Raw genomic sequence first — 18,170 nt, 5'->3', positions numbered from 1 at the left:
AGGACCTCAAAATAATCTGAATTAGGATGCATTAAAGTTACTACGTGATGGAAAATGTTTGATCAGAATAAGAAGAAACCACATTGATATGTGATTACTGGTTCTTTTCATGTCCAATCTATCTAAAGAATGAAGATTTATATTTTCTCTTTAACTACTGGAGATTCAAGACTCCCAACTTTGGATAACACCAAACTATGCCAGTAGTATTTATTTTCCTTACAGTACGTGAACGCAGCAGTAGCCCGGCAAAGGGGACAGGACAACATGGCTGCTGCTGCGGGCCGATACTACGGAGAAGGCGGCAGAGCTACCAAAAGACAGAAAACTGAAGACGGAGGAATGACAACGGTGAGGCTTTCTTTATTTCTCTTGAAGAAAGTTCGCTGTCCTGCATTTAAAAGCACGTTTGTACTTATTTAAGTCAAGAAGTAAGTGTAAAAAGCGGCGCGTATCTCAGAGCTTAGCCATTAGCTTCAGCTAACACGGCTAGCCTTGTGGTTGGGATCGTTTTCAGTTCTTTAAATGATAATTACCAATGCTGAAACAAATATATATCACTTTTGCACGGTGGAAAAGTGCGCAAATACCACAAATAACTTCTCTTTTGCACAACAACTAAGTTGTTTTTTTTTTGTTTTTTTTTAAAGGTAGCGATAGTTATTGACACCCATTGCTTTAAAGGGAGATGGGTGAAAAACACGTTTAAATTATTTGTTTCGAACTTCTACCTCTCAGAAAAATATGTTTTTCCACCAACTTTTCATCTAACAACTCTGGAAACATGTTGTTTATTTCAGGAGTCTTACGATGACCCTCATAAGCCGCTGCCCTCCCCGGTGGTACACATCAGGGGTTTGGTGGATGGTGTCATGGAGTCAGACCTGGTGGAGGCCCTGCAGGAGTTTGGGGCTGTAAGGTAAAATCTGAACACACATAAAAGCTCTTTTAACCATGCTCTGTTAGGTCTTATTGGTTTGTATGAGTCTCAATGTTTGTGCTTTCAGGAACCATTTGAAATCTGGTAAAGCTTGTAGAACACGTTGTATTTCATGATTTACAGTAAGTGCTACAAATAGAAAAGGAAGCACTTGTGGATTTTACTTCTGGGTTGGCTGCTGAAGTTTGTGGTTCATTGTTTTGATTCACTTTCTGCTATAGTGCCCAAAAAGACAAGTAAAAAGATAAATAAAAATGACAAAAATTTACAATGGATTATTTTTGTTTACTTGAAAAAAAAAAAAATCTAATTTTTAACGAAAAATCTATTTTAAAATTGTGAAGGAAAAAAAAATCCAGATTTTCAACTAGATTTTCCCACCCCCATTAAAAGGATTTCAAGTTTAACACAAATGTCATTCTTAGTTTTATATTTGTCACATCCTGTTCAGGACTTTGCAGAAAGATAATTAGCATTTTTTAATAGGGCTGCTTGATTATGACAAAAATTATAATCATGATTATTTTGACTGAAATTGAGATCTTGATTATTTAACACGGTTATCCACTATTTTAAAACGAAGCTGCGCATCGTGGTGTTCTCAACTCCGTGTCACGCATTACAACCGTCTTATGCACGGTTCCCAGTTGTTTAATCTGCTTTTACCGCTTATATAGAAACTATTTTACGAATGGCCTTGATGTACGTTTTATGCCAAACAACCGCTGTCAGACTACAGCGCGTCTTTCTCATTCACCCGTTAAGACAGCTGATCTGAACCAGCTGAATAACACGTTGCTATGGTAACGCTTCACAATGGAGGGATATTACAGTGATTTAACTCATCGAACTACGTGTGCGTTTATATAAAAATAATGCGGTCAGTTCTCACTGACAATGGTATAAACTATGTTTAGGTGAACTTCCACAACCTACTGCAGTTATTCTACATTGACCTGCAGCCGGAGCCGACTGAGACTGGCCGCCTGGGAGTGCTTTAGGACGGGAGAAGCTCCCGCTGCTCCTTCCTTACAGTAACTGCAGAACAATATGTGCCTTCAAGTCAGTCGCCAAAACACCAGGAAGTCTCTAATAACTCCAGTAAAAGTTGATAGATTTGTCGTTTTTAACAAAAAAAGTCTCCAGATTTAACGAGAAAGTCGCCAAGTTGGCAACAGTGTCTGAATGAAAGCAAAGCGGCTGTGGGAGGAGTTTACAGCACAGCGCTGCAACGCCAGAGACGCTCGATTAGCAGCTGAAGACAGCAGGAGAGGAAACTGCAGAGAGAAAAATAATCACACCCGTTTATTTTTATGATCTTTGAGAACCCAGATTGTAATTGAGATTAAAATCCGATTAATCGCCCAGACCTATTCTTTTAAGAACAAAAATATGATTTGTTGTTTCATTCTTTTATAGTAGGATTAACAAAAGGTTGTACAAATATTGTTAATGTTGTCAATCTAGCTAGGACTAAAAGTGTAAACATAATAAAAGAGTAACTTTACATATTGCCAGATGATGAATATTCTATCCACACTCACAACATGGAAGTTGCTTGTTTATCGCTCCAATATGTCAGCTTTTACACCACAAAGCTGTCCTGTTTTTAAAATCTAATTGTGCCATATACCATGTATACAGTCAGAATGTTGTGCAAATTGTTTATGCTCTTTAAACTGAACTACACAGGCGTCCATAAATATTTTGGGGTCACATATTTTTGCCAAAAGCTATCAAAGACTCTATTTAAATGAATGTGGAGCAGCTTTTTCAGTAGCATCAATCATAAGGACTTATGACAACTGTAATTAGTTAATATTTTTTGCTGCGTGACTTTATTCCAAGCACTCAAATTCCAGGAATGTTTCAGATATGAACTTTTCTTTCACTTTAAAGGGAACAACATGTTTGTTTACATCTTAAACATAAAGGTTGCTGTGCAGGTGAAAGGATATATGTGGATATATGCGAGCAGTAAATGCTGTGCAGTGCTGCAGATTTTAATACCAGTTCCTCTCAAACGATGTCTTTGCAGTTTTGTGGTCATGATGCCCAAGAAGCGCCAGGCCCTGGTGGAGTACGAAGACGTGAACGGCTCCTGCAACGCTGTTACTTATGCAGCAGAGAACCAGGTCTATATTGCAGGCCACCCTGCCTTCATCAATTACTCCACTAGTCAGAAGATCTCCCGGCCAGGAGACTCGGATGACACCCGGAGCGTCAACAATGTGCTCCTGCTCACAATCATAAACCCCATCTATCCTATCACCACGGTAATGTGCATGCAGTGACTCAGTTGTTTATGTAGCGGTGTGGCACAGATGCTCTCATAAAAATATTACTGAAGTGATCATAAATAACTTAACATGTGTGTCATAATGACACATAAATAGTAGTGAAGAGGTTTGTTTCTATTGTTAGAAGGTGCGGAAACATTACTGTTTGATTACAGCTTTACTGGCGCTATATGACAGAAACAAGGGCTCGTTCTTTCACTGCTGCTTTTGATTTGTTGCAACTCAGGATTTATAGCAGCTGCATGTCATGACATGTTTAAACTCGGAGGCTTTGCTCCGCTTCACCGCCTTAACTTGTGACATTACTATGTGCACTGGCAAATTTACTTCACTTTTTTGAACTAGTATGACATTTTGTGCAGCTTTATTTCTATAAATATAGAGACATAGAATGAAAGTTAAGGCGGCCAAACTTTATTTGTGCTTCTAACACTCCCATACTTGTAATTTAACTTTTTGAAATATTTTTAAAATGCAGATTTCTGAAATTCAGGACAGCTTAAACTTGTTTTTGGTGTGTCAGTATTATATTTGAAGGCAATTGGAAGTAAAATGATAGTTTTTTCTGATTAAGTTGCTGATATTTGCAACTTTATTTTAGATTTATACAATAGGAATCAATTTGCATGTGTTTTGTAGTTTAGCAGCAAACAGTCAGTTCATTTATTTATAAATTTCTTGAGTATTTAAACAGAAAGCCAAGGGTTTAGACAATTTTAGCGAACTACCAAATTACCTTTTCAATAGATGGCCAAACACAGATAACAGCCTCATTAATACGCTCATGGCTATGCAGCATTTTCATATTCCATAAAACTAGATAGGCTGATAAAAAACTAAGCTGTCTTCATCGCTGTGGAATTTCTATCCATCTTTATTGTAATCAATATCTTTAATTGAACTCCAAATGTTGTTCATACAGGGCACCACATTAAAGGACAGTTAATACTCGCGCATAGAGGTGTGTTGAAAAGATCGATTCAGCAATTCTGAATCGATTTTCAGAATAATCCCTAAAGATCGACCCGTAAGTCTAAAGATAGTTTTTTTTAAAGAAATTTTTCCTGAGTGAACTTTAACCTTTTTGGCTTTTTGCATTGAATTCACGCTACGTGTGACGACTTTAAAACAATGAACATTGTGTCAGGCGCTAGCACTGTTAGCCAAACCCCGCTTTTGTAAACGGCTGAAACTTTTAAGGCTGAGATCGGGAAACATTTCGGACTCAGAAAAGACTAACAGAAAGACAAACTCGACGAAAGCGAAACGATTTGCAAGACATGCCAAGTGGAGGTGAAGTTTTGCGGAAATACAACAAACCTGAGGAACCGCATGTTGAGACATCACCAAGATCTTATGTCTGAGCCGTCCGCCGGGCCGCAACAGATGAAACTCAAGCAAACTTTACAACAACCAGCCAGTTCTGCACGTTCTCTCAAAATAACTGAGGTGATTGTGGGCTTCATTTGCCAGAGTATGCGCCGTATTTTGTAGCAGAAAAAGAGGGCTTCAGGCCGCTAATGAAAGTAGTGGAACCGCACTACCTTATGGTGTCTCGCAAACGTCTCTCTGAAGAAGTCGTTCAAAACACGTACCAGTCGGTAAAAGAAAATGTGAAAATTAAACTTCAGTCATTCTGCTCCTCACAGCCATCTTTGACTTCCAGTACTTCATTAATTTGTTGCTGAATGTTAATATAATACTAGTATTAATATGTTGCATATATCAACATAGTCATGAAAATAAACAAACAAAAAAAAACACCTTTCAATAATACCGACCTAAAACCATATTCGATCCAAACTAATCAGATCCAGTTGTGATAATCAATTCTAAATGTTCAGAATCTTTATTGAATCAATTCTTGAAGTTTGAATTGATACCCAGCCCTACTCGCGCAGCGTCTGCGTCAGTATTATCGCCGTAACCGCTGAGTGGCAACACGCACCTCTTCGGACCTGACATGCAAACGCAGCTATTTGGAAGCACTTCCTTGTGATTGGTCTGTGCGATTACATGTCACAGCATAGACATATAAACGCACGTTATATGTCTGCATATGTATTTATGTCTATGGCTAAATGCCAAGTGCTGTCATTGTTCTTCTCAGACAGGAAATACTTGTCAGAACCGAAGCAAACAATAAAAAAAAAATTCCACCGTGTGAAGTTTACCAACCTTACTGCCATCTGCAGACCCTACACTCTAGTATAAACACACTCTGTGTCAGTGACAAGGGGCGGATCTGACGCATATGCTAGCAGGACAAAGCTGTGCAAACAAGGAAAGCATGATACTTCAGATATTGATGAGTTTGAATGAAATTAAGGAGAGAAATGAGCAACGTGTTTCCGTGTTATTAACCTGTTTTGTTGTGCGTCTACAGGATGTGCTCTACACTATTTGTAACAACTGCGGTCCTGTTCAGAGGATCGTCATCTTCAGAAAGAATGGCGTTCAGGCCATGGTCGAATATCCTTTACAAAAAGTTACAGTTTTGTCTGTAAGAATGAATATTTAAGACGTATGATAGTCTGATGAGTTACTTTAGATCACACATTCACCCTCAGATCTCTACATATTATCAGATCTGACTTTAACTCATTGCTGCCACATTTGACTCAGTCCAAAGTGCTCAGAGGGCTAAAGCCTCTTTGAATGGAGCAGACATCTATTCTGGCTGTTGCACTCTAAAGATTGAATATGCAAAGGTGAGTTTCTGATTGTTTTATGTGAAGACTAAACCTCAAGTGAGAACAGCAGCGTCCTAATTGAAATGTGATCTTAACCACAGCCGGCACGCCTTAATGTCTTCAAGAATGACCAGGACACGTGGGACTACACAAACCCCAACCTGAGTGGCCAAGGTAACATGCAATCCCCAATCCTTCCCTCCTTTTTTTTTTTTTTCTTCCTCTTTTCCTCTCATGCAGACTACATGGGACGGGTAGGGTTCTCTGCCTCCGGGGGTACTGCCTTAGAGCACAAACTGATGGTACCACCATGCAGCTCAACTCCGTGCTCAGAGGCAGTATCCCTGCGATGCTGTCACAGTTTTCATGCATTTTTTCTCACCACACAGCAGGCTCAAAGTAAGGGCATGAGGAGCAACCTGGAGGGCAACCCGAGTTACAGGCTTATGCATGTGACTAGCTCAAATCACTCATCACGGTGACATTAGCAGATGCATCATTCTTCACATAGTTTCACATGTCCTGTGAAGCATGGCACAGCTGCACAATCTCACATCCCTGCACAGTGGGATTACAGGAAACAGAATATCACACCCTTTAGCCTTCCTTCAAACATAGTGGAGATTTGATCATGCCTTAAATTGGACGTTGCACTACTCGGTTTCCTTTTCGAGACTCTACACACACCTTTAGGTAAAGGTCCCATGAAATAACACCTGAGATCAGCACAGAAATACACGTGCATTCCTGTGTGCTGTGATCTGTGGGTTAATCTGGCTTCATTTTATTGTACATTTAAAAAAAAAAAAAGTTCATGTAAATGTGAAAAAACTGATTTCATGGGACCATTATTGTAGAAGAAAAATACACTTGATGGGGTTATCTACTTAACTTTGTCATTTATTTCACCTCCATAGCATACCGCCTACAGGTTCAGACCAACGTTTTTATTGCAACAAATTAAAATGGTTTGGATGTGTTTCATCTCTTTGTGTAAGAAAAGCACTTTTTAGAAGCAGGGAGTACATCAGTAGGTATTACTGTTCATTTTGGGAGGGAAAACACAGCTTTTGCCATTTAACATGCTCATCTGTTCAGCTTTATTACTGTGGTGCCAATTCACAACAAAGTCATCAAGACATCTTACAGGCAAAATAAAATCAAGCAAAAATAATGTGATCCAGTTCAAATCCACATGAGTCCTAATTTATAGCAGCAGTGCCCACGCAGGCCAGTTCATGAGGAAAACCAACTTCCTATTAATGGTTCGGATACACCTGCGCGCCGTCACCGCTGTATGCTGACCAGATGTGTAGTCTGGCTATGCAAACCCTTGTGATTGAGGCGATTGTGGGCAAATGAAGCCCACAATCGTTTGTTAGTCTGTGATGATGTGGTTTTGGATTCAGATCCAGAAAAGAAACAACACACCGCTGTTCAGGATCAGTTTGCTACAACAAACTTGTTTTCTGTTAAGGAAAGATGTTTGTGCCGTTATTTACCAAATAAAACGCACGTGATGCTGCCACCCCTGTGCTGGAGTATGTAGACATGTCAGCTAGGCTTGTGACGATATGCTTTCGTCCCGATTCGATTCAGTTCCAATTTTTTGGGTGCTGATTAAATTTGAATTGCAATTCTCACAATTCTTTCATATTGCTGATTTTTGTAGATTAAAAACAAAAAAAATCTATAAAACTTTTTTTTTTTTTTCGCTCGTTATTTTTCTTGATTTGAATTAGAAAAACAACACAGTAGCCAGACCATCATTCTGCTGCTATAATGTCCAAGAAGACAAGTAAAAAGATCAATAAAAATTACAAATATTTTATAATGGATTATTTTTATTTATTTGAAAAAAAAATCAGATTTTTAACAAAAAATTAATTCTTTTAAAATTGTGAAGCAACAAATCCTTTTTGATTTTTTTGTTCCAATTTTCCCACCCCTAGTGTCAGCTACGTGGACCTGACGCAGACGCCGCGCGAGTGTAACACCAGCTTAATAGGAAGAAAGACTTCTAGCAGAACCAGGTTCAGGCAAGCGGCCGTTTGCTTCAACCAGATGATGTTAGAACTTCATCCATCTGTTGTTTATTCCTTATCAGGGTCAGTGCCGGGTCATGAGGCGGGGTTTAGGCCGAGAACATGCCTGCCTTTTAATGTCATGTTGGTGTCCATCTGTCTCAGCGCTACTGTTCAGGCCTCCTTGTGTTTGACGCTGAGAGAACTCAGACTGGATCAAGTTACTGGATTTGTAGGACGTAAATGCAGCGACAACAGAGGAGGCTAGCATTTGGTTATTTTGAGATCAGGACAGTAAAATGACAGCAGCCGCATCGTAAATGTCTTGTCTTTGAAAGTTTACATCATTTGTTCCAGTGGAGACCACATGACTTTACTTCAGGGCAAACTGGTCCCTACATAGCCCCTAATGGTTTCTCAAATACTGCAACTTGTAAACATGAACCAAAAAAAGTGATTAATTAGTAATCAAAAAGTAATTAAAAACAGGTATATTCTTGGCTTTAGAACTTAAATTAAATGTAAGTCGGTCCATTGTTCTTTCAGTTCTGCATCAAACCAGAAGCTTCGTTGTCAGATCCTCGTTGGAAAAGGAATATTAATCACTAATGATATTATTTCAAATTATTACAGACATAATTTACTTATTGTGTAGCTTTGTATCTGTTTTAACATTTGTTTCATTTTAAGTTTTAATTTTTTTCCTTCCTGACCGTCACATGTAAAAAAAAAAAAAAAAAACTGAGTCAGAAAGCTGTGATGAAGATCAAGAAGTAATTACTAATGCATCTTTATTACTATTAATTAAGCTAACAAAAAAGTTGATCTTTTCTAGCATTAAAATAAAACCAACAGAATGGGAAAAATGTTTTTATAGTCACATACTGGTAGAAAATTAACCCCTCAACACCTTAATTTATATACAATTATATTGAAACAAAAAAAACAGGAAAATGTCTGGGATAAAATAAAATTAAAAAATAAATAAATCAATGACAATTAATATATAATAATAGATAATGCAAAATATATCAGTCAATAAAATCTAAAAAAAAAATAGAGTAAATTGAATTTAAATAAAATTTTGTCTCAAATTTGTAATGACATGTCTCAGAGTTACTGCAGACGTCAAAATGCTCTGAGTCACTGACAAAAATCACATAATTCTGACAAACATCCTCCTGTAATCTGCAGGATTACTCTCATTCGTTGCTCTTGTTTAGAGCTCATGACATGATGCTATCAGCCAGTTACCTGAAGTGCTGTACAGTCCTGGACCAGTATGACACGCAGCACGTTGGCGCCATCCTACCTCCTTATTTCCACTTCTTCATGTGGTTTTGTTGCAGTGTTGTTCTGGGGTCACTGTCTTCTAAAATACCTTCTGTTTTTGGATGCTGTATCTCAACACCAAAGCATTGTAACAGTTCTTAGACCAGGGCTGCCCAATGTCTGTCCTCGGGGGGCCGCTGTCCTGCAGTTGTTTGGTATATCCCTGCTCCAACACACCTGGCTTCCATTAAATAGATCCAACGGCGGATGAAGTTCTGCACAACAAATAAATAGTTTGAGTCAAGCGTGTTGGAACAGGGATACATGGAAAACCTGCAGGATTGTGGCCCTCGAGGACCAGAACTGGGCACCCCTGTCTTAGACTGACTCTGGAAGAACGTGCTAATCTGTAAACGTTGCAATGCAATTTGTTTCTCCCTTTCCAAGTTGGGGATGAAGCACTGTCATGACCTCGACCTCTGGTTGTCAGACTTGTAAAGCTAGATTTTATATTAAGTTCCTCCTCTGCAAAATTACCGTCATTACATCGTCTAGATGCATCTAGTGAAAGGTAAAGTCATTTATCTTTTGCACAACCAGGACTTCTACATGAAAATTGCAGGTTTAATGCAGTTTTTTTTTTTTTGGCTTGACATCATTTTTAGCATATTTCTTTGTATTCTGTAGTTTGTGCTACTTTGCAACCCAGTGGTACTCCTTGTGTCCTTACTCTACAAACTCATACAGACTTGCCTGAACCTCTATGCAGACACAGTGGGCTTTACAGCTGCAGCACAACAGCAACCACCATCTCAAACCATTTAAGTCTTTTCTGTGGCGCACATTGGACACAGTGGGGCATCAAATACCGGAAAACAAGCTCGGCTCGGCGCTTCTTTATCCTGAGCTCATCGTCACCCAAACCTCCATCACCTGACTTGGAAGTCATTTTATTTTTGGGGTGGCAGACTGTAGCCCCTTTTTCTCCGAGACCATGCGAACAGACACCTCGCATATCCGCCACAGTCTGACGTTGATAGATTGATATGCATCTACCGCAGCCTCTCGGCCAGTACAGCACATCTCATCTGCAGAACCCCGAGGAGCCGCCACCACCTTGACACAACACATTGATGATGCGGGCGGGAGTCAGGTGTGTGGTCGTAAGTCACACCTCCTAGCTGTTGGGATGTGCCTGCCTTAACACAACCACAGGGAGCGACAGAGGAGATTTCAGACACACTCAGCCCGACCAGGGAACAGACGACACCACATACTGGGGGCAGTAAACAAATAAGAGGCCATTCTGTCTGTCAGACGCTAACACTCCTCGCCTCGATCTTCCTGCGCCGAACACAACATGGCAACACACAGCCGAGCCGCCGTGACAGAAAATCACCACACAGATATTCCAGATGACTTACTGTCAAGCGCTAGATGCTTTTTTTTGCAAGCGGCGGACAGCTATTAAAGCGATCAGACAAGCATCATGTGAGCAGCCAGTTTTACATGAGAAGAAACACCATCGGGGGGGCCTACGAAGACACAACCATCAGACACCTGTCAAGCATACAAGCACAGAGGCAAACAGCTCACAGATCCTTTCCCAAAGCTTTCTACAGTTGTGGACTCTGGTGTTCTGTTTCTCCCTGTACCTTCCTCCCCATCTCCCTCCTCTTCTCTCTGTGCTGTTCTTGTCTTGTTTCTGCGTTGTTTTTTTTCCCCCCTTTTTTTGCACTGGCCCATAGTGATGCCTTTAACGCCTCCCGTGTGATGCAGGTTTGGCTCAGTGTGTCTGTGGACTGACAGCCCACTCTCAAATGGTGCAAATGCCCTGCTTTGTGGTCAGAGCACGGTAAGACGGAAACGAGCCTCTCATAGCAACTTCCAAAACAGGCCGGCAGCGAGTCAAAAGCGACTTTGGACTTCAGAATGTACTTTTCTCTCTGGTGGTGGGGATGCAAGGAAGGAAAGAAGAAACAAAACACTGAAGAGGGAGAATGAGTTAAGGCTGGAGTCAGAGGTTGGCGGGTAGCATCCCTGCTGAAGACTGCCCCCTACCTGCCCACTGTGTCCCATGCTTCATGTGTGGTGCTGTAAGTACTGAAATGAATGAATGATTTGACATGATGGTGGAGAGTTTATGTGAGATTTGATCAACTTGGCTGAGTCCCATTTCAGACTCTGTTTTATTTCCTGTCAAAGATTTCTTTCCATAGATTAATCAGAATAACTGAATAATTTATCGACATGTTATAATTAATGAGGCAGAATTTTAATTTGCAAATATGGATTTTTTTTTGTTGTTTAATGGCTGGTGTTCACTTAAAATTTCACCCCCATGATGCTTTTAGACATAAATGTGGGAAGTTTTGTTTCTCCTGGAAGAATTTAATGGAAGTTAAAATGAATGTTCACTTTCTGATAAACAAAACCAGATCATTTAATGTTACATTATATGTAATATATTATGTTTTTCTGTTGAAGAGCGATACTTGTAACAGAGTTTCCCGTTGGTGACCGATCCCAGACGTCTTATCAGCCTGTCTGTCTTCAGTGATCAAATCAATCAGTCTGCAATTTAAAGCTATTTTTTCTCCTACTAGACATCCCCGGCTGCAACACATCCCACTTTCATGACATGTATTTTAGATATTTTGGTGACAGATGTCATTTGATTTAAAATGGTCCATGTTTTCTTGGTTCCTGTTGAGCGTTACATTACCTAAATTAGTTTTATCTCACAGATGTTGATTTTATCTGGCATCAGAACTAATTGATCACTGCGCAGCAGCTAAACAACCTACTGCAACAGGGGTTCCCAAATTTTTACAACCACGACCCCCCACCCAAGATACTGTACACTGGTGTCAGAAACTTTCTAAATAAGGAGAATAAAGTGTTTTTTGGTGTTTCATGTTAACAGCTATGCACCAATCTGCTGATCAGCTCCTCTGGTCAAACTGGGATGTTAATATGGGATAAGTTATTGGTTTGTTGTTAATGTGTTTATTCTACAGATGAATCTCGTTACATAAACATGTTGCTTTGGACAAACCTAAAACAAAATCCCAAACTTATTTGATAAAAGCTACTTTTGATCTGATGACCCTGCAGTCTGGGAAATCTGCACTAGAGGAAAACAGATGGGATAGTTTAACATGCAGACTGTGGAGGCGGGGAGTTGGATCAGCGGCAGCCATTCTACTCCTGAGCTTTACAACGTTTATCCCAGGTTGACTCGGCAGTCTTGGTTGGTCTTCAGCCTTGAAGACTCCTGTTTCCCTCCTTTTTTTTTTTTTTTAACCCTGTGCCTCGTTTGTGTCGGTGTAAATGGAAAGGCCCAAATTTTCACAGATATGAAGCAAAAGCATCAAGATATTTTTGTCATTCGCCTTGTTTGACGTAAGGATTGAAATGACAGTCCTCAGGATCGATAGCAAAGCGGGCTTTAAGACACAAACAGGGCAGCCAATCGCAGGCCGCTGTGATTTCTGCAGAAAATGGAGGCGAAATCCAAATGAACATGACAATTGAAACTCGAGTCAAAGGTTTTCTGAGCGCTGCAGCTTCCTGTTGATGTCTCCTGAACTGGCAGGGCGTCTCCCCCAGAAAGTCCCCAGCAACTGGGACACCAACACAAACACTAAACATGTTCAAGAAATGAAGAAACGCTTCTTTAAGTGTGTCTAGAAAATATTTTTAAAAACTTGCTTCCTTTGTTTTGGTGAAACGTTAAACAACAAAGAGTGTTTTCAGAAAACGAGGTAATCCTCCATCAGACCAGCAGTGTCAGAGCTGCAGCTGGAGGCTCAACCCGGAGAAAACAAACTCAGTCTGTGTCCAGAAAGCTACTGCAGGACAGATCTGTGTGATATTAGAGATAATCACTGTAAAAACAAAGAGAAAAGATGTTTATGTCAACATAAAACAGGAAAAGTTAAATAGATTTCATAAACTCTGCAGTATATTACAGTAGAAAGGAACTAGAAGAAAGATTAGAAGAATTGTGAGTAAATTTACTGTGATGTCATCAGATTTTTGCAGTGTTAGGGCGAGTTACTCCGTATAAACATGATGCTTTCTGCAGCATGGTGAGATGTTATTGCATATGATCCCAGAAGTCGCTGCCTGGATGGTTTACAGCAGGGGTGCTCACACTTTTTCAGCCTGCGAGCTACTATTGAATTAACCAGTCAAAATGATCTACCCATATAGTTATTGAGAAATATATTGAGGATTTTTACAACTTATGTTGATATATGTTGCATAACCACATATGCTGCACAACAAAACATAATTAACTATGTACATTTCTTTTACATTACCCGAGTTCATTCTGATAATTTGCACTGAATTGAAAAGTGAAAAATTGGAGGTAACTGAGTAGCTTGTTGGCTTTGCTGCACTTAGAGCCATTGTTTGAGCATGCACAGTGACCTAAAGCTTGTTACATACGGATGTGTTTAAAGACATTTCTCGACACATCAGGCTGGCAGAACTTTTCTTGCAGGGCTCCGAGAAGTATTGTGTGATTGGTCGGACATTTGAGGTGGGCGTTGTTAAAGCGTGAAGCGGACAGTTGCTACCTCCGCGTTATTTCTGTCGCAGGTAAAACGGATTGTTTTGATAAAACTGGATCAAATCCTATTGTCATGCGATCTACCAGTAGTACCTTGGCGATCGACTGGTAGATCGCGATCGACGTATTGAGCACCCCTGGTTTACAGTAAACCACTTCCACATTTTTATAATGACAACATTTATATTTAATCGCTCATCGATCTGTTATTAACTATACATACTGCTTTATTATGAACATCAGTTTTCTTTGTTGGCAAAGTTAAGTCAGTCTGGAAGTGTTTTAATCTTTGCTTTCTATTGTGTAATTAGTCCAAACACTTTGTGTTTTCTCCTTCTCATGTGTTATACCTCTGTCTTATCCTGGTTGTAACTTCTGTTCTCATAGATTTCAATAAAATGGTGCTGTTCATTGCATCGATGCATATTTTATTTTCTTCATGAATGTCTCTAACGTGTGAAGAAATGTGTTTAACTCCGTTTCCTGTTCCTTTGGATTTGACATGTGTGTGTGTACTTGCACAGATGCTGATGGTGAAGGCAATTGGAACAATTCACAAGGTGTGTGAGTGTTTGTCCTAGGATGGCAGATGTAGGATGTTTATAAATGCTCTGAACGCTAAAATCTTTCCAACAGAGTAAAATCTCCATTATGTCCCTGTTAGATTAGTGAAATGAAGCCTGCAGACTGTGTTGCATGCAATTCCCAGCCTTGTTCTAAAGCATGCCCGTGTGAGTCACCTGTTCGTTCGGTCAGCTAACAAACTCTTTGATTGGAGATTTTGCTTTTATTTTATTTTTTGGAAAGATCCCAATGCCAATTCCAACAAACGGCAGAGGCAGCCGGCTCTTCTGGGAGACCACCCACCTGATTACGGTAAAGCTCGCGTCTAAAAGTTTGTTAGAGAAATGATCGCATACTGGTTCTTAACATTTGAACTGGGATTTTTTTTCCTCCTAATTCAGGAGGCCCACAAGGTGGTTATCACGGCTATAACGATGATCCGTACGGCCCCCCTCCTCCTCATCGCATGGGGCCTGGTATGGGTGGCCGAGGTCGGGGTAGCCAGCGGTACAGTGCAGGATACGGGCCGCCGCCACCCGAGTATGGCCCTCACGCTGACTCGCCAGTTCTTATGGTGTATGGCCTCGAGCCTTCAAAAATCAACGCTGATAAGGTCTTCAACATCTTTTGTCTCTATGGCAACGTGGAGAGGGTGAGAGAAAAGATGCGCATCAGCAGTTTGACTTGCTGGCTTTGTATTTTTCTCATATTTTCTCCCCTCCTACGTTCCAGGTGAAGTTCATGAAGAGTAAACCTGGAGCAGCGATGGTGGAAATGGGAGACTGCTACTCTGTGGACCGGGCCATCACCCACCTGAACAACAACTTCCTCTTCGGACAGAAACTAAATGTTTGGTAAGAGCCGCTCTGAGAACGTCTGAAGCGTCGCCCGTTTGAGGAAAGAAGCTAAATCCTCTGTCCTTGCAGTGTGTCCAAACAGCAGGCTATCGTACCAGGCCAGTGCTACCAGTTGGAGGACAACACCAGCAGCTTTAAGGACTTCCACGGATCCCGCAACAACCGCTTCACCTCGCCGGAGCAGGCGGCCAAAAACCGAATCCAGCACCCCAGCAACGTCCTGCATTTCTTCAACGCTCAGCCCGACATCTCCGAAGAGATCTTCAACCAGGTAGAAAGAGCCGTCCGAGCTCCACGCGCATCACCGAAATGTTATGTCACGTTCTCACGGCAACTGGTTTCTGTCCATCTAGATCTGCGATGAACTGGGAATCAAGAGTCCTACAAGTGTGAAACTTTTTACTGGGAAGAGTGAGTAATAATCCATAACGATCGTATGTACCACGTGTTTAAACTTTTAACGCGTAAATATCTTCCTGATCAGGATTCTGACTCCTTGACACTAAACATGATTTTCTTTCTACATGGAAACAGCATTAAGACTCTTGCCAAGTAATTCCTCTAAGTCAGGAGTGCCCAAGTCCAGTCCTGCAACCTTTAAATGCAACCCCTGTCCAGCACAGCTGAGTCAAACAGCTGAATTCCTCTTCTGCATGTCATTCAGCTCTGCAGAGGCCTGACAACGAGCCACTTACGTGATCCAGGTGTGTTGGAGAAGGGTTGCACCTAAAAACAGCAGGATGGTAGATCTCCAGGATCGGACTGGGGAACCCCTGATCTAAACCAATTAAATAAGAGCAGCTAGAAGTGTGTGATTGTGTGTATCTGCGATAAACTGCCATCGAGCTGAGCTCAGCATCTGATGTGTCAACACCAATTGTTTCTTTTTCAGTTTAATTTCCCACCTCTGCTATTTAGTCTACGTGTGAAATCCTCCGGATCCACTTTGGTTTTTGACTGATTTCCTGGAGGAACGATCCACTCTGCTCCAGATTGACGTGGTTTCAAAGCGGCAAAAATAGAACCAACGTGTTTAGAGCAGGGGTAGGCAGCTCCGGTCCTCGAGTGGCGCAGTCCTGCAAATGTTAGGAGTTTCCCTGCTGCAACACACCTGACACACATCAGACCTAATTAGCAGAGCTTGACGTCAAACTCTGCATAAGTCTGCTGATGGTCAGGTGTGTTGCAGCAGGGAAACTCCAAACATTTGCAGGACTACTCGAGGCCCGGCGTTGCCTACCCCTGATTTATAGAAACGGGAAGCGGCGGCGCTTCCAGGATGCTTCAGAAACGCACCGCGGCACACCTGGTGGAACCAGTGGCATTGACTCGTGTTGCTGTGATCAGCTGCGAAGGCGCAGTGCGTTGAGACTGCTTCTAGTTTCTGCTTTTCTGCTTATCAGACTGTCAGTTTGCAGCAACGCTGTTGCTCTTCCATTGTAAACCTGAGCTCTGGAAAGCCCGTTTTGTTCTTTCTGGACCTCCACAGTCCACATAAAGCTCTGGGATTCCCTGAAGCTTTACGGAAGGTGTTTTTACATGCAACACACTGCCAGTCGCAAGCAGCGGGTTTCATTTTAAATCGATTAATCCAACCCAGCTTCACTTCTGTTGTCCTGATCCTGTGTTGGCAGGTGAGAGAAGTTCATCTGGGCTGCTGGAGTGGGAATCCATCAATGATGCCATGGAAGCTCTAGCTATGATGAACCATTATCAGATGAAAAACCCCAGTAAGTTTTTTTTCTTTTTTAATAAAAATTTCACCTCAGTAGCTGAGATACATGAAATGTCTTTTACATTGTCTCCGTTTTAAACATGTTTTCTCTCTTGCAGGTGGGCCTTACCCTTACACACTGAAGCTGTGTTTCTCAACCACACACCACGCCAACTGAACCCCCCCCTAAACTATTTGTAACGTTTTGTGACTTTGCATTGAGTATATTACAGTTCTGTTGTCACGTTCCATTAAAACAGTGTTGACTAAAATTAGATTAATGTGCTTTAGAAAGTGTTAATTAAATTATACTGATTTTTTTATATTAATTTGTCTTTAACATGTTTTTCAATCAGTTGCCAATTTTGTATATTCACAACACTAGATTTGATCATCCCCACCCCAATATTTGGTTTTTAAATAAAGTTATCAGTAATCATAATGTGTGTGTTTTGTTACAGATGGTCTGAACTACATCATGTTTTCCTCTGTTTAACAAATAAGCTACTTCCCGCTTTTAGTCCGTTTTTATGTATTTTTTAATATTAAATGTTGTACAATCTGTTCATATTTCAATATTGTTTCGTCACGTGCAGTAGTATTGAAATATGGCATCAATGCTTTTCTGATATTATAATAATAATGTATATTAACTGAATGTGTTTATAATCCATAAGAGCTGTGAGAGACCTTTCCTCCTGGACTTTAAAACAAACAAAACTTTTGTTTTTGCACAAGACTGTCAGACGGCCCAGGGTCGGACCTGCTGGTTAACCTGCTCAGAAAAATGAATCAGTTCTTCAGAGTATCAGCATCAGTGGTGCTAAATAGGAAGTGAGGATGTTTTATGTATTTTATTTGACCGAGCAGCTGTAAGCAGCGTTTAGTTTCTAATAAACTGTCGAGAAAGTTATTTTGGATGCAGTTTGTCGACTACAAAGAATTACAGGCTATATCGATAGATTATTGCATTAATATTTCACTATTATATGTTTGAGTTTATATGTTTAAGATGAGATGGATAGTTTTATTTTAATGCAGAAAAAAATAAATTGCATTGTAATTAGAAAATAACAGAAAATACTGAATAAAATGTTATTAAAGCAGGATTAAAGTTAAAAGCCTGTGGTTTGTGTTCAGTGCTGGTTCGGTGAAAATGACCAGTAATCGATCCCTTTTCCAAGCTTAGACAAATTGGAATGTAAAAATAATTTGTCAATATTC

The 18,170-nt window shown here is 40.5% G+C and overlaps 1 protein-coding gene across 1 annotated transcript; it reads left to right on the top strand.

Moving 5' to 3' along the window:
* The first annotated feature begins 248 nt into the window (after positions 1 to 248).
* On the top strand, positions 249 to 17,768 carry LOC306761401 (heterogeneous nuclear ribonucleoprotein L-like). Its single transcript, XM_079247535.1, has 14 exons — positions 249 to 351; positions 801 to 919; positions 2,979 to 3,216; positions 5,627 to 5,714; positions 5,857 to 5,951; positions 6,035 to 6,107; positions 14,336 to 14,371; positions 14,619 to 14,687; positions 14,777 to 15,027; positions 15,108 to 15,229; positions 15,302 to 15,503; positions 15,586 to 15,643; positions 16,867 to 16,962; positions 17,066 to 17,768. Exons 1-14 carry the CDS (start codon positions 268 to 270, stop codon positions 17,122 to 17,124), a joined length of 1,590 nt encoding a protein of 529 aa, XP_079103661.1. The 5' UTR covers positions 249 to 267; the 3' UTR covers positions 17,125 to 17,768.
* Positions 17,769 to 18,170: the final 402 nt, after the last annotated feature.

Source organism: Telmatherina bonti (assembly GCF_933228915.1).
Source record: "Telmatherina bonti genome assembly, chromosome: 10".
NCBI classification, from domain to species: Eukaryota; Metazoa; Chordata; class Actinopteri; order Atheriniformes; family Telmatherinidae; genus Telmatherina; species Telmatherina bonti.
This window is presented reverse-complemented; position numbering and strand designations above follow the sequence as displayed.

Bases quoted from the DNA above. Each gene is read 5' to 3' on its own strand.
- LOC306761401 (XM_079247535.1), top strand. From the start codon at position 268: ATGGCTGCTGCTGCGGGCCGATACTACGGAGAAGGCGGCAGAGCTACC. The intron at 5,952-6,034 runs GTGAGTTTCTGA...TCTTAACCACAG, and splicing joins TAAAGATTGAATATGCAAAG to CCGGCACGCCTTAATGTCTT. The intron at 15,230-15,301 runs GTAAGAGCCGCT...CTGTCCTTGCAG, and splicing joins GGACAGAAACTAAATGTTTG to TGTGTCCAAACAGCAGGCTA.